General features: G+C 40.5%; 1 protein-coding gene across 21 annotated transcripts in view; it reads left to right on the forward strand.

Annotated features, from left to right (window-relative positions):
* The window catches only part of PPFIBP2 (PPFIA binding protein 2), a 110,489-nt gene that overhangs the window by 42,334 nt on the left and 48,877 nt on the right, over positions 1-19,278 (forward strand). For 9 of the 21 annotated variants that reach the window (XM_083463281.1, XM_083463286.1, XM_083463288.1 and 6 more), the window contains exons 4-5: positions 11,302-11,394; positions 17,138-17,251. In XM_083463281.1, the coding sequence (XP_083319407.1) occupies positions 11,302-11,394; positions 17,138-17,251 (207 nt within the window). Of the gene's footprint in view, positions 1-377; positions 501-808; positions 929-3,754; positions 4,519-5,914; positions 5,943-11,301; positions 11,395-16,470; positions 16,734-17,137; positions 17,252-19,278 lie in introns of those variants that run through there. The other 12 variants (XM_083463271.1, XM_083463272.1, XM_083463274.1 and 9 more) reach the window with 8 other exon arrangements.

Raw genomic sequence — 19,278 nt, forward strand, 5'->3', positions numbered from 1 at the left:
TTATTCCACAAAGTATTTGCATATGTTTAACGTGCAGGATTTTATTTGACTGTATTTGGCTTTCTTCTGAAGGGACCTTGTTTGCAAAAATGTCAATGAAATATTAGCACTGGAGCAAAGGTGGTAGGTGGCTTTAATGCAGTGGCTGCTTTTATATTTGTAGTGGGAGCTATTTTAGGATAGAGTGGTGGTATATAAATTTTAAAAGTCATAGCAACAAACAAAGAAGAAAAAGGAAGTGATGAAAATGTCTAAAATGCTTTGAAGGAGCTCATCAGTGTGTGTATTTAGGAAAAAGAAGCAGATCTTGTTCCACTGGTTTTGTAAACTCAAGGGTTAACTCTTCCGATTATGTTCCAGGAAGTAGTAGTTTGTCTGTACAATGACGCTTTACTTTTATTTTCTGACATGGAGAGATGGCAAACCGTACACTTCTAAACAAAAAGTGGACTATTAAATCAACGTAGCAAGTGGTCTACTTTCAGCAGAGTTCTGCATTTGTAAGTATATAATGCCAAGTAATGCACTGTGTTTCATAATTGAGAATACATATTCTTTATATCCTGGACAAAATAAAATGAATGGGCCGGAAGGTGGATGGCTTCAATCACTCCTAGGTATCTTATTTAGAAAACATTCACACCAGTTTGTTAAATAGAGAGGTGGGTGTTTTAAAGTTTGTTTAAACTTATTTTTTCTTGCATTTACATGGGGCCAAAGCTCAAAGCTGACATAAAACTAAGACTCAGGTAGCATGTGACTCAACGGAATGTACTTTATCAACATTCCTAACCGATAGGGCACTGACAGGAGTGCCAGATAAAAGCCTCTGAATTTCTAATTTCCTTTTTGGCTCAGAAGAAGGTGCAGGGGGAAAATCAAGGTGCAGTTACATGAAATCTGGAAGAAGTTGCTGAACCAGAAATAGGTATGTTAGATATTTTAAAACACCGTTTTTGACAAGTGCTGCTACTAGTGTTCAGGTGTTTAGGCTAGCCAACAGGATGGTGTAGTTCTCCCTTATTACTTATTGCCTGTTTTCAGGGAGGGGACCTGGTTCTGGGCAGGGACAGCTGGGCTTGAGTGGTGTGCTTCAGTGTGGTAGGATAATGGGGGAAGTGCTAAGCCAATCAAACAAAACTCTTCTGTAACCAGTGCTTTCAGAGCCGCAGCACATAGGAAGTACAGTCAGCTTAACTAAAGACCTAGGAGATTTTAACCAAAAACATACATGTAGTAAAGCTTAGCTGATGAAGTAACTAGTCAAGAATCTAACTTCTCTTAAAAAATAAATAAATTACCATCTTCTAATAGTGTGGTCTTGGTGGTCCTACTCATGTATCGCCAGTCTGTCCAAAAACACAGATTCCAGTGCTTTTAATTTCTAGGACATGTTCAGATTCTTCCTTTTGCCTCTCATTTCCACTGAGAATTATGCCCAGGGAGAGAGTAGCAGTTGGCTTTGGGCTCACGTAATCTCTCCCTGCCCCTGCCCCTGCCCCTGCCCCAGGCTCCTTACCCTGAGAGAAACAAACATTATTTTTTTCTGTGTTTATTAGATCATGGGATCTCCTTGGCTCTCTTAGGTATATAACCCACAAGTGAAGAAGTGGGAGAGGTATAGAAGTGTTTGTTGAACTGAAGCCTGTTCTCAGTTTGCCCATTGATGGTGGTGTTGGTGGGTATATTGCCTATGGAGAGCCCTTGTTTTTAAGTTGAGACGCATGCTGACTAGGATGCTCAGGTGTCTTAACAGCAGGCGTTCCTCTCACCATAAATGGTGGTATGATGTGTGGGTGGTAAGAGAACGCTGTCTTGGCAATCTGCCAGAACTTGCTGTCCTCAAGGCTTGAAACTCATTGAAATGTCTGTGGGATGTCTAATTTGTTGAAATAGAAACCAGTATGGGTGGTCTTGGGGAGATTGTTTTAAGTGACCTACGTAGGTTTTCATTGGGGCGTATGTTTGTATATGCTGTCATAGTACGTTACTGCATACCAACATGCCTGAAATATACCCACACTTAAGTTTTTCACCCCCATTTTTGATATATTATGTAGATTTAGAAAATGCCACCAGCCATGATTCTGATTAGGCCCCGCTGTTGCTGCTTCTGTTATGCAAAGTAGAAAAAATGACCCTGCATTAAACTATGTATTGAATATAATACTTGGTTTGGCCCATAGTGAGATTTGGATGAGGAAGCTACAGTAGTTGGAAACTGCTTGGGGAGATAGAATTCCATGCCAGATCAAGTAACCCACAGCTTGGACAAGCTGGAAGCTGTCTTTCACATCTTGTTCTTCCTGTGGGGTACTATTTTGGGGTAGCTATTTTTGAGCCATTCTTAATAACTTCAGTAGTACAATCCTGATATTGTTGTGAAGATGCTCGACTGTTCCCAGTGCCTAGCATTTCTGTAATTCCAAGAGTACCGTTTTGTCATGGTTAAGTGATCAGCTGGAAAAACTCGTGCCATTCTGTTGCTGTTGCATACCCTCTGGGGTTTGCTTCCTGTTTGGGTACTTCTGTTTCAAGGTGTGCATTTTCCCCATTCGTGGATGCTGCACAGAGCAAGACACTGAGATGAAGATTGCTTCTAGCTTCCACCCCATTTTGTCAAGTGGCCTTTGGCCATTGTGAAAGACGGTAACACAAACTGGTAACAGTGGCACTTGGAAATTCGTTGTTTGCTTAAGAAAAGGCATGTGCGCACAGGTATATAAATAAACTGTGCACATGCCCAGAACAGAAAAATGGGGAGGAGTGGAGGGTGGGGAAGAGTGACTGAGGATAGAGGCAGAAAATCACCACAGAGATACTTTCTGTTAACCCCCGCCCACTGGTGTGCTCTGAATATCCATGGCTGAAAACAGGAATGTGTGGGGCCTAATCTGCCCCTCCCTCCAAAACCCCCAGATCTTTGTGACTTCCTGTCTTGAAGAAGCACCCCTAGACATCTCCCTAAGAAAAAGAGGGCCTAGCAGCTGGCACTTTTTGCTGTGGCAGATGACAGTTTCTTTCCATGATCAACAGTTACCCATAGTAAGCATGTCTAGTCTAGGTGAGTTACTTCATGTAGATGTTTCTTTGGGGCCTTCTGTTAAGAAAGGCCGATAGCTCAGTAGGACAGCTCATGCTTTGGGAGTGACAAGTGATAAAATCCCCACCTTCTCCAGGTATGACTGGAAAAGATTCCTCTCTGAAACTGTGGAGAGGTACTGCCAGTCAGTGTGGGGCAGTACTGAGCTGGATGGACCAGTAGTCTGACATGGCGTATATATTTTCCAAAAGAATAGACACAGTCTGCCTGTTTTAAAGATACTTGGGTATGTTCTTGAGTTTTATTGGGAAATAGCACAACAGGGACACATTTTGGGGGGTGGGTGGGGAGGTGCAGCTAAGAGCTTGTTAGGCATGCAATATGTTCACTTGCCATTTCCCCTTCTCAAGTATTACATGCAATGTATCTGAACGAGTCAAGAGCCAAAGCTAATGCTGTTGCAGAGAAGAAGAAAGGGGTACACCTTGTTATGGGGATTCGATGAGGAGGGCTGGACCATGTGAGCTCCTTGGAGAAAAAGGGCGGGATATAAATGCAACAAACACACCTTAAGCATTGCTTTGATGTGTGTCCTCATGTGACTACAACAATACCTGAATGCTTCCATTTTCAGCCAGGGAATGTAAACACGTGGAAGGTATTTTTGCAATCTGTTGATGCACTTCCCCCTCTTGGAAATCTGTACAAGGAATGCTTGGCTTTGTGCAGAAGGGGGCTGTCCTAAAATATTTGTGCCTTTGTGAGAATGGAGTAACCAGCAATTCTCAAACGGCAGGGCTTATTTTTAGCTAAGTCTCAGCCTGAAATAAATTGGAAGCTGAGGAGCGTTCTGATAAACACGAGTAAAACAGAGACAGGAAATAGAGGGTCTTTGGGTAATGAGTTCCAGCCACTCTTGAAACAGAAAGCTAGTGAAGGCATTACTTGAAAATAGTTTCTCTATGACAGCCTAGCAATTTTTAGCTTGTTATTTTACCATTAAAAGGGAACACTCTCACTGCACTACAGAGTTTTCAACTGCACTACAGAAGCTTCCCTTTCCCCCTCCCTCCCTCTCTCTTTTTTCCCCTCAGACCATCTGGCATTATGCATCTTTTGAAGCCTTTAGAATGATATTACTGCCTGTTGATGACTGATCTCTGCTTAAAAAAACCCAGATGCTCTCTGGGTTGGGGAGGTGGGGAGACGCTGCCTGAAGTTTGTACAGTTGTGTGTGTACATTCAGCAGAAGAGTTTAGAAGGAGCCCGGGGGACAATCTTAAGTCAAATATGTACAGACATCCAGCTTGCTAGAGGTAGAGAAACTCAGTGTGAGTTGGGGAGAGCGCTAGATAGAAAGATTGTGGTGTCTCTCCAGAACAAAGCTGTGAACCCAGGGAATATAATTGCTGAGATGGGCCCGAAGCATGGAGAGTGAGATTGATATTTACAAACACTTCACGTGGCTAAAGAGGGTAAGTGACTCTTCTGCAGTTCTGTTACTTAACAGCTTTTTGGGTAGAGAAAATGGAATACATTAACTTTTTCCACCTCTGTGGGAAATTATGGCTTGTCCCACAGTCTGAAAATGGGACAGGCATTGAGGAGAGAACTAATATTCCTTTGTCTTTACAAAGAACAGTGGGAGTGTTCTGAGTACTGTTTTAATGTGGTATTCAATGATAACTGTCCAAAGAGGGTTTCAGATCTGCTCCTAGTTCACAGCTAATGGTGAAAATGCATGTGTGCATTTCACGTTACCAGCTTTTCAGGTAACCCTTTCTTTCTTTGTCTAACGTTTGCGCATATACTATAGTTGCGTGCTTTTAAACATGGCAAGCTAACCTGTGGATTTTAAATAATTCAATCCCATTGACCACAATAGGTTTGAAATCAGTTTCTCCCAATTCGTTTTGCATTTAGATCACAATGATCATCTTAATTTTGTAGTGGCTAATTTAAATCCAGTATTTGAGAAGCACCTTAACTATATTTTATCTATAGGGGATGTGGGGTAGCGAGGATAGCATAAGGCAGAATTTCTTCATCTTCTTGAAGAATTTTTGTTTGTCTCTCTACATAAATGTACTTAAGGTTGCAGTGAAATACACTTCACAAGGAGTATTCATATCACTACTCAGTTGAAATAATGCTAAGTAGTACTGCAACATTCCTCTTCCAAGTGCCTTTGTGTACTAAGGAAAATAATATACAACCTTGGCAAAGTGCAGTATTTATCATTGGCTCTATTAATGACTAAAGTGAAGTTTAAATGAACTGGGATTACATAGTTGAGTTTTTGCCCTGAGGAAGTTGGTTTCACTATGCAATATTATGAATGTCTACTTATAAGCAAAGCTCATTGAGCTTAATGGTCCTTACTCCCAGCTAAGTGGATATAGGATAGCAGCCTCAGGTCTGCCAATCTGGAGACTCAAAAGGACAAGAAATGGCAGTTAATATTTTAAAGGATATGCATCTGAGTGATAAAATAATGCAAATTTTATTTGTGTAGGAAGTCTGATTTTAGCTCCGAAAGTAAATGGTCAGATTACGTATTTAGCATCATATATTTTCAAAGCTAAGTGGTGAAAGTTCATAGTAAGTAGGACATACAGCATTTGCACTAAATTGATCTTAATATTGGTTCTCTTCAGCTAAACAAATTTTCAGAAAGCCGGACTATGCTTGCAAACTAAGCTCTGGTTTCCTGTGGCAGAAAGGACATTGACACTGTGCAACATTCTTGTGGGAGAACTCATTCTCAAGATTGTGGGCGTAATTGGGATTATATCCAAACACAGTTTGCTAAATATGTGCACGGTGCTCTGTTAAAACAGCTTGTGGAGTCTCTGCTCTTATTATAAGGAAATGGAAGTGTGATGGAATGTCAGTAGCTGTGAGTAGCTTCTTTATATGTAGAGGGTTTTAAAAGTGCGGTACACTGATTGCAACATGCCTGTGAATAGTGGTTCTTAAAGAATGGTTGTCGGGGCAGCGGAGGGATGTAGTAAAGACAGAACTTATGTTGTGGTCCCGTGGGGGATAAAATGAGGAAATGCAGTAAAAGGGCTCCAGGCATTTCTGCATTTCTCCCAGGAAAAACTTGATTCCCATTGTGCTCACACAAGCTCCTTTGATAAGTAATTAAAACATTTGCAGAAAGCTGTGCAGTGAATTCATTCTGATGCCACATGATCCTATTGCTGTTGCATGCTTGGGCACCAACTGCGGTGGTAACCTGATGCTCTTTTGGCTGGTAATAAAAGCACTGCTTCCTCCAATAGATGCTTGGGGGGGGGGGAGAGAGCAGCAAGGGTGAGGAACTGAACTGGGCTCCCGTCAGTTCTCAGTTGCGTGTGCCAAACCTGGCTCTAGTTTCACGGGACGGGGGAATGAAACGGGCATAACATCAGTTTTGTTATTGCAAGAGTGCAGAGCCAGGTTTGCTGAATGATTTAGTGGTGAGTTGTAAGGCAGGAGGAAAAGTATGAAGTGGCTAAAATACTCAGTTGATCAAATGATTCAGCTGCCCAAACCTTTGAACCCACTTGCATTTTATAAGCCATAGAATCTAAGGGCTTGTGGTTGCTCTACTTCAACTTGCTTGAAAGTGCCATTCATGATTTCTGTAGCACTCCTATCAAATGTCCATGACAAAACACCCCTTCCTTGTAAGCAATTCCAGCCAAGAAGAGGCTTGTTCAAAGTCCAGTCAAGAGATCTTGGGGCACTGGTCATGTGGCAGCATGCGAAAGGGACAAGTAACTGGAGCCAAAACAAACAGCCTCCACTTTTCTTTGATCATAAAGCAAGCGAGTTGCTCCCCCCCCCCCCTCTTATCAAAGAGGCTTTGGTGACAAGTAGAGGAGGGATGTGTTATATGTGTACTCTCATTTAAGGGGGTGATGTAAATTGGCCACAAAAAGCACCTCATTACTTTGTTTTAAATTATATATGCATGGATCTCCTTTCCATTAAAGAAATTGTGGCTTCTAGTAAGCAGGATAAGACTGCAGATTTGAATGATGGTAATACTTTTATTAATGTTAAGTCATGGTTTGTTCAGCTAAGTTACAGTTTGTTTTAATATCCGAAGCAGAAAAAGAAGGAAGAATAAACCAGAATCCTTTGAACCAGCATAATTTAAAGCTGATTTTCAAACTCTCAGATTTTCTGTTCTCTCTGAATTGATAGACCATTGGCAAGTCATGGTTCGGGCTCTGATTCCACTTGAAGAGTGTGTCACAACTTTGGAGACAGAAGTAAACGAATTAAGCTGAGTTCTGAGCAGATGATAGACAAGGGTAGAGGAGCTCTAAACAATGATTGGCCTGTGATACGTCAGAGTGCTGCTCCATTCACTTTGTGTAAAGGACTCTTAGCATAACTCCACCCCCACCCCCACACCCATCATGGAGCTCTTGCATGTACCAGGACATCTAAAATACTGTAAGCCCATTATTGGAAGCATCAGTATTACAAACAAGTTGACGTATACCTAGAAATTTCTTTAAAATCCAGTATTTGCTGTAATATGAAGAAATTGGTCATGTAGTAGGCACATTCAAATGAGTGGTTCGCAACAATGGACGTTAGTTTTTCTCTTCTTGATATTTTTCCAGACATGAGTGCAGATTAACTAAATCCAAAGTCTTCAAAATGGTCTGTAGGGCTGAGCTACTGAACGAATAGTTGGATGACTACATTTTGTTGGCTCTGCTCTGTTTCCATCTGCCAGTTTGCATTTAAAGGAAAGTCAGAATACATTGAACATGTCTCAACAGCTACACTTGTCTGCACAAGCAGTTGCTTTTATCATCACATGGCTATTATTCAGTATTCCAAATGGAATATAATGGCTTCACATAAACAAACAAAGCAACCAGTCCTTGCGATATAGCTGCAGTGAATAGCCTGGGAGAAAAAGGCAACTAATCTGAGTAAATTCACCAAAGCACTCCTGCATGTGTGCTGCGTGGAAGACCAGCCTTGTTTGTGCTCAGTTGAATTAAGGAAAGGATGTTTTTGAGTTCTTCTTCATGACAGTTGTTCATACAAGGCTATGCAAGGCTACCAGCAGTGTTGTTGAAACTTGGCATGTCTCTCACCTGCTTCCTTCCACATTTAGCCTGTTACCATGTTGTGTTCCCATAAAATGTTGTAAAAATTTGTCCCCTCCTCCATCTACAAACCATGGGGGCATCTTTCTTCTCTCTGGTCTCCTACTTTTTACATTCTTTTTTTACATTCAGACCTTGTAATACTTCCTCCAAAATTAATGCACAGGCTTTGTATCTTCTTCCTAATTACCTCACATGGTCATTTGTGAGTATAAAATGGGGGTATGTTCCTTTGAGCCCCTTGTTGGAGGAAAGGTGGGTGATAAATGAAGTAGAAAAATCTATTTTCTTTTTTTAAAAAAAGCACTGAACACTGCAGAAACCTTATATACCTTTCTCCCTCGGTCCACCCAACACACAAATTGCAGTATGCCCCACAAAACTCTAGCGTGGCCCTCTTAAGTTATGTTTTCCCTTTGAATTGTTTTAGAGGCTTTTGGAAAGAATTTCTTGCACATTAAGTTAGAGATGAAAGGGCTTCTACCAGGCACACATAATTTATTGGCTCTTTGTGTTAGGTACCCAGGTCCTACTTTTAGGTGCAGAGTAAGGCAGCCACTTCAGGTAGTTGGTTTTTGGATGTATTGAAAACGCAGCGGATTGTAGGTATTTAATATATTGTTATATTTCCACTCACGCGAGTCACGTTTGTGCTGCCAAAATAACTCTGCAAGCATTGGGCACTATGCATCTTGAGTGCTTTGTTCAGCCTTCAGGCAGCAAAATGTCTTGGGCCAGTCCTGCAGATGCCCAGTACTCCCTGTTCTTAGAGAGCAGTGTCTCTCTCACCTGCCTATGTAAACACATTTCTGAATAACCTTGGAGTCCTCCAGGGCATGTCTTTGACTTTATGCAACCTGTCCCACTCCAGATTGTCTCTGGAGCCTCTTGATAGCAGTCTCCCCTTGTTCCAGTTCTGAGCTCTAGGTCCTGGGATGGTTGCTCCAGTTGTCCACTGCTCCCCTACCTCCTCCTACAATCTACGCAATTCCGAAGCCATATGTGAAAGCTTTCACGTTAATTTGGAAAAGTGTGGATAACTGTGTAGCTCATACTGCTCAAGGAAAATGTCTACACTTCAAATATGACATTCTTTAAACACAGCCAGTGAACGGTTGCCAAAACTTTAAAAGTTCAAAAACCAGATGTTTCTGGGGTTTGTGATCCTTTACCAGGTGAATGACCACAGGAGGTTCTTCTTGGGGAGCCATGACAGCACTTGCTTCCATCATAATCTACAAGCCTGTACCCTTGGGCCATATTGCTGTGTTTTTTATCTTCTCATTATGTTTGCCATAAAGAGAGCCAGTATCTTAAGAGATGCCGTCTGAGACAGAGCAGCTGTTTGCTTAGTAGGTGAGCCTGTCTGGACTGCATTTGTCTGTTCTTATTAAACCTAGAAGCAGCTGATGTTTTGGCAGAGCTGATATTTTCTCCTTGGATTACTCTGTCTGATGTGGATGTTGGCTGATGTAGTTCCATCCCAAGATATTTTGGAAGCGTTAATCAGAGCAGGAAGCATTGTAATACATTATCTATTTATGGCTTAATGCAGGATGAATCTTTATCCAGAATTTAATGAATTGTCCTGAGAGAGGCAAAACCTATTTCAACGTACAAAATACAACCGCTCTTCTAGTTGCTTAAGATACCTTTATGTTGCGCCAAGGGGCTTTTATCCTATAGATTCATCCTATTATGGACTTTCTGGGTCAAATGTGTCAGCCCAATATTAGGTCTGGCTACCTAATGAACAGAGGTCAGGAATATGCTGAGCAAAGTTATATCCCGGTCATAAAGAACGTTGTGAAAGGAAATAAGACACTCTGTTTCCAGGTAAGTACGTAGATACTGCCCTCTTGGCAATGCCTGTTGCTGCCTTTCGATCCTGCACAAAACTGACTTGAGGACAGGCTCAAGTGAGTAGCCATGAAACTTGCTGGGTGGCCTGTGTCTCAGCTTAACATCCTCTGCAGGGTGGCTGTGAGGATAAAATGGAGCAGGGAGGAGAACCATGTATGGCAACTTTTTGTTCTTTGGAGGAAAGGTGGCATCTACATTGACATACTCGATAAGTATCTGAACAGAGGTGGTTAACTCATTTTACCTTTCAAATCCTGGCTGTGGCATCTTCAGCTGTGCTGGGAGTTTGTATGTTTTTTGCTACATACTGGAATGCAAGGAATGTTCTTTATAAAGAATTCAGCAATTGCATGGAACTGTGTCACTCTTATTGCTTGATTTTCATTTGTTGTGATAAGGGTGAACTGTTGACTTTTCATAAACTGTACAATACTTTTTCCAGTGCATGGGAAGAAGTAATGGGTGTATTAATTGTTCGTCAACAGTGAATCTGAAGAACATGGTAGGATTGCCACCTTGCAGGCCTGGATGCGTACCTTAAAAAAATAAATCAAAAATTCCCAGTACAATGAGAGAACGTAGCTGTGTCTTCTCTCTTCTGTTCTCTTCCCTGGTTCTGATGTCTCTGCCTGTTTTGCCCTGGTATCTCACCCACCACAGCAGCCGATGGCAGGACCAGGATAAGAATAGGTGGGATATGCAGGGGTTTAAAGGCAACTGAACTAGAAAATATGTCTGTTTTACATATTTAAAAAATGTGCATTTCCTGTTTTGAAGGCAGGAGGGTAATAAGTAGCAGACAGCTCACTGAGTTTTGGATCTGATTTGTCTTTTGTGGAATTCCAGAAATATGCTGGAGTTGGATGGGTGGCAGTGGACTGACCTTACAGCTGGGATCAATTAATTCCCCTCTTAACCACCCCCTTCTCTCTCTCTCATATATGGGTGTAGAGAGGGGGAATGGGAAGATGTTTTCACTTTTGCCACGATTATATCCTAGAAAATTGAAGGTGTTCCAACTTCCATTTCATTTTAAAATCCTATAAAGTGTTTGTGGCTTAGCAGACTTTGTCTGCAGTCCTAACCCCATTTACCTGGGAGTAGACATGGTTAGGACTGCACTGTCAGCTGAGAAAATTGTAAGCTATGTGATACAATTGTGGCATGTTCTTATAGCTATGATGATTAGACAGTGCTTTGAAGTTCAAGGCAAGATCTAACAATACAATCACATTTCAATTACTTGTAATCTTAACCTGTTGTTCTCTTTAGTCCCAGGTGAATCACCATACTTCTGCCAGTAATGAAACCTATCAAGAACGCCTGACAAGACTAGAGGGTGACAAAGAGTCTCTCATACTTCAGGTATGCAATTTATAGCATCACCATTTGCATTTGGAATTTATTGGTGTGTTTGTTGCTCATTGTGAAAAGCAGGAGAATAGAATATCATTATCTCATGTATTTTATATTCTGCTTTTCAGGGCAAGGACTATTTTTTAAAAATCCCTGTACCTACTTCAAATGAAAGAATTTTGGTCTTGGCCTGTGTGGTGTTGAATTCACTTTATTCTTTTAACAGTGTTATTTGAAATATAATAAAAGTCTTATGCTATGTTTCTTGGGGGTTAATTGCAGCAACTGTTAGTTATTGTAGTGGTTGTTGTCAACTTTTAAATTCAATTTCCTGTCTGAAAATTCTACATATTTTAGATACACATATATATTAAAATATTTAAGTACTGAGAGAGCAGAAAACCTTAGGTCTCTATACTCTAAATTTCTGGGTCAAATAGATTGTGGATTCAACTAGATATCAGCAACAGTAACAAACCCCCCCCCCCCAAAAAAAATCACATCCCTAATGGGCTATTGACTTTTAAGGGGGACCTTTTAAATGTGACCCCATAGCCTTTAATAGTGTCTTGAAACTGCTTGACTGCTGCCTCTCTCTTTATCTCTGCCAGGAACATGTGTTCAAAGCTAGAACAAAGCTCACTTCAGCGTTTAGCAGTAGGAAAATAGTATCAGTCCATTTTGCATAGCCTAAAAAAATTGAAATTTGAGTGAGAAACTCCAGGCTGTAATGTTTGATGGTAGCACCTCTTGTTCCCCTGCTTACTTTTGACTGAAATGAAATGTACAATTGTTCTCAAACTTGGGAGTTCAGTTTTGGTTGGTGGTGCTCATTTTGCCCAAGAAGAAAGAGCTTCTCGGTCCAAAGTCTTAAAACAGAGAGGAGAAGGAAAGGAAAGATTTGTGTGATGGGCTTTTTGAGTACAGCCGTACCTTGGCTCTCGAACGCCTTATGTCTCAAATGTTTTGGCTCCTGAACTCCCCAAACCCAGAAGTGAGTGTTCCGGTTTGCAAATGTTCTTTGGAACCTGAACATCCAACACGGCTTCCGATTGAGTGCAGGAAGCTACTGCAGCCAATCGGAAGCCGTGCCTTGGTTTTCTAATGTTTTCAGAAGTCAAACAGATTTCAGAACGGATTCCGTTCAAGAACCAAGGTACCACTGTACTGTATTGTGTACAGGGCTTTTTTCAGCTGGAGCTCACCAAAGCTCAGCTCTGGCACTTCTCAGTGGGTGCCCTTGCCATTCTAAGAGAAAAAGGGAAATGTTCAGCGCCTCTTTTTCTAGAAAAATAGAACAGCTTCTTATGCTGGTTACAACGTCCAGTCTACACTCTTACCTTCCAACACGAAAATTACATTATGGGAATGTAACTCACAAGCTGTGTACACTGGTGTTCTACAGGACGGACTGAAATGCGTGTTGAAATTAAGTCAGCGTGTTGGGTGTTCTTTGTATTGTTATGCAGAAATTATTTTTTGTCCCTCCCCAACACCCAAACATAAGCAGGAAGAACACAAAATGTATGTGTGGTGTGCAAGCTTGAAGTGTTCATCTGTTTTAATCCAAATAAACCCAGTAAGATAAGGTATCTTATTTTCATGAATATTTTCACCTTCCTATGCCCTGGCATTGCATATTCAGGGCAATTAGCTGAGGAGATGATCTGATCTGATCATAGTTGTGAGTTCCATGAGTATTATCAGTTCCTGTGCATCTGTTTACCCATTCAAAAGTACAGAAAACAGTGTGTGTGTCCTTGATGTTCATGTTACGAGCAGTTGGCTTAATTGTGCATTTTGTTCATTAATCAAACATACAGAAATCAGTGGGTAATTGATGTGCATTGCTTGGATAATTTGCTTAATTGCTGCAAAGCAACTTTCATGGTTAAGCTGATGCATCAGGTTTTCTCAAGAATTTGATTATAATACATGCCACCAGTTAGGGCCATTGTCGAAAGCCGTGAAATGAGTACGGTATTTTACGAGAGGAATATTACAGTGCTTGCAGCATCTCTGTGTGATTCAAGTATCGCAAATGGTTCATTAAGAAAGTATTGCAGTAATCTTTATAGCTTGTTTAATTGCTGTCATTCCTTTAGTATAAGATGTAATGACTACTAGGACACAGACCTTTTGACCAGCTTTTGTCTTAATAGGTGTTTATACTTACTACTCAAGAGGCATGAAGGGAATAGAAATATTTGAAGCAAGAATACATACATACTTAATATAGATTATGCCTTAATTATAACTGTTAAGCGATATTGAGTTAAGAGATCATTTTTTTGGGGGGGGGGAACAATATACCCGTAGACCCAGGGAATTCCCAATGTATTAAAATAGTAGACGGACCATGCAAGACTGAAATTGGCCCACCAGTAAAGTAGACAGCGAACTCGAATATGATGCCGCTTTTCAGGTTGCACAAGTAGGGCTGTTCAAAATGTTAATATGTGAACATTTTTACAGTTGTTCGTGGAGCTGAAATGCTACCCAAAGATTATGAGGAGGCAGATGCTAATTGTTAGTAGATTTTTTTGGGGGGGGGATTTGTAACTGGTTAATGAGGTGGTCCAGGGACTAGTGTTTTGTTTTCTGTCTCTTGTTTTAAAATGAAGGGGCAGCTTGACAACACACACTTGGGAAATGGGCCCACTAAAAAAAAGAATAAGAGAATCAGCCCAATCTGTATCAAAGTTAGTAAAGAATACATTCACCACCACCCTCACATTTCAGAGAACTTGGGGCCCTTCCCCTGGATACCACAAAATGTCTCCCCTTGTTTCTATTCAAAGGTCTACTGAAGGTGGGAGAGAGGGTTTTATGCTGTCCCAAGCACAGGATCACCCCCCAAATATAGTCCTACTTACCAAGAGACAAAACTGCCCTTGGCTGCTTTTCCAGACTAAAGCTGCTTATATATAATTACTCCTAACTTTGGATAATTGGCTTCCTAAATAAGTAATGCCATTGTGATTTAGTTGGCATTGTTTCTAATGGACACAGGAGATTTGGATTTAAATCTCCGCTCAGCCCTGAAATTCTCAAAGTCTGCCTTGGGAAGCTCACTCTAGTGCAAGAGCTTTGCCCCATGTTTGCCCCATATTTCTGGCTAGTCAGCTACATATTGCAGGTGAACATTGTGTGCATATTTTCAAAGAATCACATCCGCCAAGACCGATTGGGTGAGACACCTTTTGAAATAGCCCCAGAAAGAAGGGCTACTCTGCAAAATCAAGTGTCTCTCTCTTCAACATTCCTCTATTGTAGCGGCCAACCAAAACTGTTGTGGGCATCACTTGGAATCTGAGCTCCATGAAATGATTTCTTAATGCAGCAGGCATCATTTTGGGGTTCAGAAATGGCAACTATGGCAAAAATCTAAAATTCCTAATTAAATGCAAATCCCTTCTGGGTTCTATCCAGAAGAGCCAATCCCAACATTGTCTGCTCTTCATGGACAAAGCAGATTTCAGTTCTGAGAAGTAAAAACTGTCTATGAGGTTTTGACATACAGGCTTCCATTGTTGGTTATTTGCCTATTCCATACAACACAAAGCAGGAAAACATTCAGTTGGCAGAGATGCAGTTCATTAGATGTAATGTAGCTGGTCACAGGCATCTCTTTGCCTTAATGTTGGCCACCCCAATTCTGCAGACCTGTGAAAGAATTAGCAGCCTGTCAAATGATAGTTGGTTTCCTATATGGTCAATGCAGCTAGAACTCTTTATGTTAAATGTTGGAGATTACAAACCATACCAATAAAAAGAATGGGTTGGGGAAAACCTGGGAAGCCAGCTTAACATATTTTCTAAGAGGTTGAGAAAGAAGAGACAAGACTGGAAAAATGGATGAAATCTATTGATTATAGTAAGGGATTTCAAACCAAACAAGCGTTATGGATTTAAAATGGAGTAGTATTTGTGAATCACTATTTTGGAAAATAGATATGCTTTATTTATTATGGGATAGAATAAGGAATCTATGGAAATGGTGCTTTATGTTTTAACATGGGATTATAGCAGGTAGGAGGATTAATCTTCTGAATGAGCTTTTGGTTAGTAACATTATTGTTAAGTGATTATTAAGAGATAATGGTTTTGCTCACTTATAATTAATAATCTTACTCATTTTGTGTTATAATTATTTATGCTGTTGTGAAAACAATAAGATTTTTTTTATATAAAAAAAAGAATTTGTAGTCTGTCTGCCTACAAATCCTGGCTCTTGGCATGTGGATGACCTCAAAATGTGGAGGTGTCTCTATTTCAGCTTGCAAAATCTTTGCAAATCACAAGAGGTGATTCTTCCTTTGCAAAGTAGAACTAGGTTAGCATTTTTTTTAAAAAAAGAAGGCAGCTGGTTTTAAATATGACAGGGCTTGCTTTGCTACACAGTCAACTGCTTTCTCCCTAAATCTGGATTATTTGGAAAAACCTACAATTATGTACTTTTACTGAAGTACAAAAGGTGTGTCTCTGACGCATACCACTGCAATATTTCTTTCCCAATTTTTATGTTAGCAAACTTCTCAAACAAAGGAGGAGGCAGAAAAGAATATCAAGTCCTTGAAGCTCTTCAGTCCAGATTATTCCAGCGTTCAGGTTTAATTGGTTAAAAGAAATCTGGAGGTGTTAGTTCTGAGAGGTAGGAAGCCCAGGTAACCCTCTGACAATCCAGATTTGCAGAAGGCACACAAAGTCTGTTTGCTTGCTTGTTTGTTTCAGTTACATTAGCTACCATTGGGTTCTGCTGCTATTTATTTCTTTGCATAGAACAAAGAGTTCATGTTGTTTTCTGTAGCTGTGGGGTGACACCATTCTTGGATCTCCCTGAGAATTCTTACTAATTCATTCCCAACAATTCAGTGCCTAAACTCTGGCATTCATGTTTAAGCTTGTAATACTTTGAACCTGTGAAAAGCAGAGCGCTGCCAATGTTAAAACATGTCTTTTGCATATTACGTTTTTTAAACAGTCACAGAAAGCTTTGTTGATAGGTAAGCTGTTCCCGTGCTCTCGCAAGGAGAAAGGTAATTGGTTGGCTTCCTACAAGACTCTTTCGCTTACGTTTCCCCCTTTCTAAGGAGAGAAGTGTTGGCAGAAGCTGAAAGGGTTGTGCGTGCTCAAAGCCCACTTAAAATATTAACAGGATTCTTCAGGGGCTTTTTCCCTTTGAAGGATTATTTACTGTAAATGCTAGTACATGATCTTCAGTGTTCTGTTTTCACATCAGCATTTGTTTGTTTTTCTAGCCTTCCAAATGCCTCTTTATTAATTTTTTAAAAAATGTTGCTGGTATTTTTCTTCTTCTCCAAAGTGTGATGCAGTGACTTCTTAAGGTAAGTAGCAAACTGTCATTTTGAAAATAGAGTAAGACATTTTAAAGTCATTTAGTAACTAGTTGAGTGCTTTGAGGGGATTAAAAAAAAGAAAAAGCCTGTGTAGTGAGGTGTATGTTGGACTGAAGCCTGGAAAGGAGTGGGTTCAAATCCCTATTTGGAGATGAACTTTATCAAGATGACCTTGGTTCAGCTAGTTGCTGCCTTTAAACCAAATCTATTTTATCTGGCTGTTAGAGAACATGAAGAGATTATTCCATGCCACCACCCTATAAGGAAGAGTAGCCAACACATGTGGGTGGGTGCATATAGCTATGATTCGTTACTAACAGTAATGGCTTTTATCCCTGAAAGTATGGAATATTTCCTTTTTATGACTGTTCATTTTTTGTCCTCAATTGTAGGTGAGCGTCCTTACAGACCAGGTGGAGGCCCAAGGAGAAAAGATCAGAGATCTAGAAGTTTGCCTCGAGGGGCACCAGCTGAAACTTAATGCTACTGAAGAGATGCTTCAACAGGTAGGAGGAGTGTGGGATTTATAAGGAAACTTTTTGTGAATAAGCAGACTCCATGTACACATCTGGCTCTATAGTCCCTCGAGATAAATAGGCTGGAATTAGATATGTCTCCAGCCTCCTTACAAATCAATTTTATGAGTTGCTTTTGCTTTCTTGATTAGTGTGTGGTGTTCTATGTTTCAGGCATATAATGCTGTGACCAGTAGGCGTGTAAATTGATACCATTGTGTGTATTATTCTTCATTAGTGTGACAAAGAAAAGTCAACAAGAGGGCTGGATGTGGCTGAAAACCTGTTAAACTGGTTAGATGTTCTTTTTTTATATAGCTGTAGAGGTTAACCTAATGAAATGGGTGGCTCAGAAGCTGTTTTCACAGAGTTTGGTTTGAGGTTTAAATAATGAGTGATTTTATCGAATTTGGGAAGTTTTAAGAGTTTTAATTGATATTCATTATTTTTAACTGAGCACCTGTGTCCGAAGGTCTCCTTATATGCAGCCATTTGCTCGCAAAAGCCCACCTTTCTACAGCAGCAGACAAAGAGGGGTCAGTCTTTGCAACTTGAAGTGACTTGCTGAGTAGAACAAAAGCAACTGTTAATACATTAAACAAATTCTGAGGGAGAAGTACATCACACTCTGAGATCCTGGCACAAGGAGATCCCTGTTGCTTTTCTCCAACACTAGGAGCTGGCCCCTGTGTTGAAGCCCCCAAGCATGTGTTTCCTATATGCCTGCATATTCACATAAATTAGAGGATAGCTCAGTCAATAGAACATGAGACTTTTAATCTCAGGGTCATGGGTTCAAGCCCCATGTTGGGCAAAAAAATCCTGAATTGCAGGGGTTGGACTACATGACCCTGGTTGTCCCTTCCAACTCTACAGTTCTATGATTCAGATCCTGGAGAAAATATGTGGCAAGCATGCTTCAAAAATACATTTTTCTGGAACATGCGAAGCATCCCATAAAAGCACACTAGTGAAAATGTGTTTGGTAATATCATCATTTGCAAGGGAAATTTAATTTAAATTGGTGAGTTGCATCAAAACAACAACCAGGAATAAGCCCTCCATGAACTTCTCTTATGAAGTACAGTATCTAAATTGCATGCTGCTTTCACTGCCCTGAAGTTGCTTGATAGCCCTAAGCAAGCCATGGTCTCTGCAATATGAGGATAGCAATACTGACACACTCAGCATGGTACTTTGCTTGTAAAACTTACAAGATAAGGTAGGTGGGGCGGCTTGAATATTTGTATAGCACTCTAAAGGTTAGGTGTCATTATTCCTACACACAATTTGATACATGGTAGAATTTATCTTCTGTTTCTCTTCCGTACAGCAACGGTAGATCTTCTCAGACGTTTTAGTTGGGATATTCTTCAAGCTAGGACTGACTCACATAATCAAATACAACTGCCAGCAATATGTTTATAAATATATACTGTGTATATATATATATATATATATATAGTCTCCAGGCTTGGCTATATGGATTCAAAGATGCTAGTGGCAAAGTATTTCCTGGAGTGCAGTGTTGCAAGTACAAACTGTGGTTCATCATGCCAACTCTCATTGCACATCAGGTTGGTTTTGGAGTTTAGTTTAATTGTGGCATTTGCCATGAGCGTTCTTGAATCTGGGCTGTTGTGCTCTAAACAAAAAGGCACAAACTGCACAGTCCTCAAAATGTTAGTCGTCTTCTTCTTCTTTGGCAATCACTCATAGCCGAATAAAATTGTCTTCCATAAAGACGTTTTAACAATGAGTCCGTAAGTGACTGTGGAGACCAATTCTGGATCCACACGTCCTTTTACAGTGGGGAAATTGGTTTCTGGGCGGCAGTTGATTACGTTGTGGATTTGCCAAGCGTGCCTTCCTCTTAGCATGTTTCTCCCTTGTGTCCTGAGTTTGAGTGTCTTCAAAGCCCATTACACCTTTGGTAAAGGCTGTTCTCCAGTTGGAGTGCTCACAGTCAAGTGTTTCCCAGTTGTTGGTGTTTATACTGCATTTTTTAAAATTTGCCT

The sequence above is a fragment of the Podarcis liolepis genome, assembly GCF_965112155.1.
Source record: "Podarcis liolepis genome assembly, chromosome: 1".
Classification (NCBI taxonomy): domain Eukaryota; kingdom Metazoa; phylum Chordata; class Lepidosauria; order Squamata; family Lacertidae; genus Podarcis; species Podarcis liolepis.